We start from the raw sequence: 6,665 nt of genomic DNA on the forward strand, positions 1-6,665 counted from the left end.
TAAGCAACATATCCTATATCATCTATGAAACGGTTATTCCATACCGGTCAACCAACTCGGGATGGCGTGCGCAAAATTTACGAAGGGATGAATTCAACTTTACCATTTGGAACTCTTGGTTTAATAGCTTCCTTGTGAGTAGCACAAAGGAAATCATGAAAGGAAATACAAGCCCGAGAATATCAATTGAGAGATATATACTCCGTATGCAGGCGCTGCTGGAATGAAGCAATTTAGTCAATGAGGCAGAAACATAATTAAGTTATTATGTGTATCTTTTATACTTCAAATCGTTGGAACGTTTACTTTCGGTTGCTGAATAATTTCGCTGTCAATATAAGAATGCAAAGATCTAAGATTATTCCAATGACGAATCACCTGCAAACCCATACTGCATATATATAGCAAAAAAGAAATCGCCCCGAAATGATAAATGCAGTATTACCATTGAAACGACCAACATGTTACGATAGATTTTAAGACTGCAAAATAACATTACTTCGTAATTGGTTTTTTTCAACGTGTTGATTCCAGCGTCATTAATGAGTCTTATATTAAGAAAATGCGAGCATCTGGCTTGCCAAGTTCTTAGCCTGGCTTTTTGTTTGGCTTTTATATTTAGCTTTTGCATGTGTTAATTTCACTAACTGTATAAAGAAATAAAAAATCCTCGTTATTTGTTCAGAAATATATTACATGCGATCTTCTAGACACCAATACATTAATAATTTCTGACTCTACTGTAAACCAGAAGTTCTTCTTGGGGACAGTGACAATTTGATCGATTTCAATTTTAGAAAAACATCATAAACAATAAGTCCAACATTCATTTATTTGGACAGAGGAAGGACTGTTAAACAGAGAGCTCAGATTGACTAAATGCTAAGCTCTATTTTGCTCTTCCGTTCTTTGAAGTATATACATGTTTTGCATTTGATACTGTTTAACATACTATTATACATGCATACAAATAGTTCAATTTTCTCTTCTATGTTGACAGGCAAAGATAATGTGTCAAAGAAAACACAGAGGTATGTTTGTTATTAATAACTTAATAAAACACAGAGGTATGTTTGTTATTAATAACTTAATAAAACACAGAGGTATGTTTTAAAACACAGAGGTATATTTGTTATTAATAACTTAATAAAACACAGAGGTATGTTTTAAAACACAGAGGTATGTTTGTTATTAATAACTTAATAAAACACAGAGGTATGTTTGTTATTAATAACTTAATAAAACACAGAGGTATGTTTGTTATTAATAACTTAATAAAATATGTTTGGTTTATTCTCTGAATGATAAAATGTCTGAAACGAGAAAGATATAATTCAGGTGAAAACGGAATGTCTCTTCACTTCAGCATGACCTTATTCTATTTCGCGTCAGATGCTTCCAACGGTTAAATTCCGTAATAGTTAGATGCATTTTTTAAACTTTAAGGCAACATACAGAAGTCATTGTTATTTTCTAAACTTTTAGGCCATTGCTATATAATCAGTAGATATTTGATTTGTAATCTGACTGGTGTGCCCCGTAATAATACTCAATTTCTAGTGTAGGTTCGGAAAGAACTCTTAACAAATTAATCAGTTAATAAAAACATTAGTACATACATGTACAGAATAAAATAAAATTGAGAATGGAAATAGGGAATGTGTCAAAGAGACAACAACCCGACCATATAAAAAAAAACAACAGCAGAAGGTCACCAACAGGTCTTCAATGCAGCGAGAAATTCCCGCACCCGGAGACGTCCTTTAGCTGGCGCCTTAACAAATATATACTAGTTCATTGATAATGAACGCCATACTAATTTCCAAATTGTACACAAGAAACTAAAAATAAAAAATAAAAAAACACAAGACTAACAAAGGCCAGAGGCTCCTGACTTGGGACAGGCGCAAAAATGCTGCGGGGTTAAATATGTTTTTGAGATCTCAACCCTCCCCCTTCACCTCTAGCCAATGTAGAAAAGTAAATGCATAACAATACGCACATCTAAAATTCAATTCAAAAGAATTCCGAGTATGATGACAGAAGATGTAACCAAAGAAAATAAACAAAATGACGAAGAAAACATAAATAACAACAGACTACTATCAGTTAACTGAAAGTGACATGCCAGCTCCAGACTTCAGTTAAACTGATTGAAAGAATATGATCTCATCATATGAATATTAGGGAAAATCCTTCCCGTTAGGGGTTAAGTATCATACCATCATGACATATATGAGAAGAACATAACCCGTGTCATGCCAACAACTGTTTTTTGAAAAAATGTGTTTAGTTCCGACGCAAAGACCCTTTAAGTGAATCAATATTAACGCCAAAATAAGCAATCTTTAATGACCTGACAGCAGTATCGTAACTATATCCCTTCATGGTAATTCTATTTAAAGGTTTTGTAAGTTTCTGAGGTGAATACTGACATTTTTGTGCTTTATAAAGATATTTCCATAAAAAATAATAAAAGAATAAAAGTATATTTCGTCAATGTGTATGTTGTCTCGAATTTAACCCTTGTTTTATGAAATGCTTAAGCGACAAAATACATAGCTGGTTTGTACTATCTACATATAATGAAAATAATAAAATAAAAATCTAAAAATGGGAAGCCTGCGTAGACGAAACTAAATTAAAATCCTGGTACCTTTGATAACTATTATTCAATATTTTTAACAATCTGAAGACTTTATAAATACTTTGTAGCTTTATTTTGTAGTCAAGATTCACAACATTATGACGATGTTAGAATGGAAAATGTATCTACTTATCAGGATCTCAGAATGGAGACGGGAGCAAATGAATATGACCAGATAAGCCAGATAAACACATCATATGATAATCACTGAGAAATAAACTTATATAACGTCATCTACCAGGGGAAAAACTAATGGATATTGAATACAGTTAAATATAGGAACTTGATCTACACGATGTGATATGTGGGATTGTATCAATAGGATAATAATTGGTGTATTGATAGACATTTGAAGAAAGTCTTAATGAATACAACATCACACAAAACACCAAACATGTTTGTGAAATTGTATCATTAAAGACTTGCTTTTTGTATAAAATGTTTTGTAGTGTAATGTATCTTTGCATTATGATCCATCGTTCCGTAACAATTATTGTTAGCTGTTATTCAGACATTTCATAAATAAAATGTATATATGTGTGTGTAAGTGTAGGGTTGTGTTTGTGAAAGTGTCTGACCATTTCTCTGTCTCTAATTGTCATAAATCACTTTATAAACCAGTATGATCTGAATAAATTATTTTTTTGTTTTCTATTAATATCAATAATGTTAGCGTTTATCTGTATATAATGGCGGTCAATGCTATATTATATAGACGTCGCTATTTAATAAACTCTGTGACCCTATGGATAGTAAACTTGAAAATGATAGCAGATAGAAAATACAATTTATTGATTAAATATATGTATGTTCAAAGTATACAGAAAAACTCAAACCGGAAGTCTAGTCTGGCTTAATATTCCGACCTATGACGGAAACAATATCAGGACGCCTTTTTTTCGTTTTCCTCCAAAAATAACCCATAAAGAATAATCATTAGCAAGGATGACAAATTCGACAATGTATTGTTCCTATAGGGTTTAGAGGCAGGATGATAAAAAAATACTTCACTATTTTTGCGTTGTTTTATTAAATATATGTGATTAACATGTTATTATGCACTTTTATATTGTTTATGATTGTTTTTTTGTGCTGGTTGTTCTTCTGTATGTACGTACTATATTCCTGTCACTTAGTATTGTCCTGTCCAAGTTGGGGAACATGGCACTTGTGATAAATTTTTTATTGTGTTGCTGTTCAGTGTTTCGGTTGTTCTGATGTTTCCCTCTTATAGTTGATGTATTTCCCTCGGGTTAAGGTTTTAACTCGGATTTATTTCCTCTTCACCGATTTATGACTGCCATACAGCTACTGTTGGCTTTATTTATTTATTTGAAATAAAGATAAATGTATATTATAATTCCTCATAGAACCTTTAGTTAATGATGTAGTAGAAATTTACCGAAAAATATACTTGATCTCTCAGGAATAGTCTAGTACAAACTAGATGCTAAGCCTTATTATTAAACAGCACATACACAAAAAGAGGTCGGGATAATCATCATGACATTTATACGTATCAAATTATATCAACATATTTATGACATGATACTGAAAGAAAACGGCTGTTTTCGGTAAAAGCAAATACATCCTACACCGTTAGGCTTATTAAATTAAAATATGAAAAGCAGGCAAGGTAATGTCATTCAGCATGTTCATAAAAAGATATGTGGACTATTTTATTCCTAATTTCAAACAAAAATTTTCTATTCATACCTTAATGTATGTAAAAAGAAATATTGTTGTAAAGTCATATCCATTTAGCAATTAAATTCAATAGTAGAAAGATCATTTCCTGTTTAATGTATGTTTAATACACTTCTGAATTTTATCTAATACAAAGATTATCTTGCTTCTTTTGTTGATATTTAACACAATAGATGTAAGCCAGGCTCTTATTCAAAATGGGATAATATTCTATTACAGTTTGCATAGAAGAAATTGTAATAACAACATTTCCAAAAGTTTGGAGGCTTATCTCGTTTTGAAATGATTTTGTCAGAATGTAAACATTATCTTTTTTCATGTTTACCCACCAGCTTTTGTTTTTACTTAGTATCAATTAAAATATATCCTTTTGCGCTTGCCTGAGCAACGTGATGACTGTAACATATGGAGCAGGATCTGCTTATTATCCTAACAGAGCATATCAGATCATGCCGGTATTCCATTTTGTTTGTGTTAATGTATGTTGTGGTTAATGGGCTAAATCATGTACGTGGCACATTTGTTTAAGTAATAAAACAAAACAATCAAAATGGTATTAATCAATAATTTATCCCATTTGATTAGAAATTATACAGGTTCAACCAAACTTAAAAATCCAATATTATATATGATTTCTATTACATATTTATATATTTCTGTTTGAAATTAAAATTTCTAAATGTACAGTTTTCAAATTGTCAGGTAACAGATATTTGTTAATTCTTTTATAACACACTAACGTAATGAGTACTCATTTGTTGTGTACGATATCATAAAACAAATATGGACATGTGGTATAATTGCAAATAAGACAACTAAAAATCAAAATGAAGTTAATATTTTAGAAATTACAGTACTGTAGTTTAAGAGTTGCCACCGTCAATTGTCGATTAGACGGTCACAAATGTTTTACTGGCGACGCGTAGCTTGAAATGTTGAAAGAAAAAAAAACCCCAGTTCCACGAAACTTAATGAATGATTTTGACGCAAGACTGCATGGCTGAATGTGACGTCATACAGATAAAAACTTAAGTACTGTAGATTATTATGTTACATAGGTGTTGTTTATTTTCAATGCTATTGTAGTAATCGAACATTTGTTGATCCAATTAATTCAAAAGGGTGGATTCCTACTTAGTTACGCCTGGTCAACTGTGGATTTGACGGCAAATTTTAGCCAATGAAAAAAATTGCATTAGAATAACAGTTTTATTCAACATTGCGAAAATACATACAGTCGGCAACAAATAAACCTGACATGAACTATGTGCAACGATTCAATATTACAAAACAATTGCTTTACGAATATTAATCCGATAAAAAAACCCCAACCAAACCCAAAATATTTATCCGATAAAAAACCCAACCAAACATATGTATGACAAAATATAAACCGAACTTTACCTCAAAAATAATTCACCTCAACACTTATATATATATGATGTGTATAAGTTATTATAAGTTGCACTAAATGTACACATTATAATTTATATTTTGATTTTGTACAAATTACAATTTGTACAAAATGATAACTTGTACACAACATATAATATCACTTCTTGATTGACAATATATTTGTATCATTTGGATGTGTTTTTCAACAGACTGTCGATGTTCGATTTTCTTGATGGAGGTTTGCTGCTCACAAGGACGCTGTTAACCAAGAGTTCCAAATGGTGAAATTGAAATCATCCCTTTATACATTTTACTGACGCCATCACGCGTTGGTTGACCGTTATGGAATAACTGTTTTACAAATGATATCGGATATGTTCCTTATGTTTAGCATTTTAAACTGTTGTGGATTCGAGCGTCAGTGATGAGTCTTTTGTAGACGAAACGCACGTCTGACGTATATACTGAATTTAGTCCAGGTTTCTATGATGAGTTTAGTTCCTTACGTCGTAACTACAATCCCCTTCCCCTTTCATGAATGTGACCTACCGAATAAGACTATTTATCGGATTTATTATAATATGAGCAACACGATGGGTGCCACATGTGAAGCAGGATCTGCTTATCCTTCCGGAGCACCTGAGATCACCCGTAGTTTTCGGTGTGATTCGTCTTGCTTATTCATTAGTTTTCTATGTTGTGTCATGTGTACTATTGTTTTTCTGTTTGTCTTTTTCATTTGAAGGAATTGTGCTGTCAGTTTATTTAAGATTTATAAGTTTAACTGTCCCTCTGGTACCTATCTTTCGTCCCTCTTTTATATAATTAGTCATTTTAATTTCTACTTTAAATGGTAAACAAATCAGCGTTTCCAATCATTTAAAAACCACAAAATCCCATCTCATGCTCATTTTCT

At 31.6% G+C, this 6,665-nt stretch overlaps 1 protein-coding gene across 2 annotated transcripts in view; it reads left to right on the forward strand.

The window, feature by feature from the left end:
* The window catches only part of LOC134724461 (multiple epidermal growth factor-like domains protein 10), a 44,082-nt gene that overhangs the window by 13,627 nt on the left and 23,790 nt on the right, over positions 1-6,665 (forward strand). Inside the window, exons 11-12 of one of the 2 annotated variants that reach the window (XM_063587483.1) lie at positions 1,001-1,031; positions 2,729-3,384. In XM_063587483.1, coding sequence (XP_063443553.1) covers positions 1,001-1,031; positions 2,729-2,858 — 161 coding nt within the window. In that variant the 3' untranslated portion in view covers positions 2,859-3,384. Of the gene's footprint in view, positions 1-1,000; positions 1,032-2,728; positions 3,385-6,665 lie in introns of those variants that run through there. The other variant, XM_063587484.1, reaches the window with a different exon arrangement.

Source organism: Mytilus trossulus, chromosome 7, assembly GCF_036588685.1.
Source record: "Mytilus trossulus isolate FHL-02 chromosome 7, PNRI_Mtr1.1.1.hap1, whole genome shotgun sequence".
In the NCBI taxonomy this organism is placed as follows: Eukaryota; Metazoa; Mollusca; class Bivalvia; order Mytilida; family Mytilidae; genus Mytilus; species Mytilus trossulus.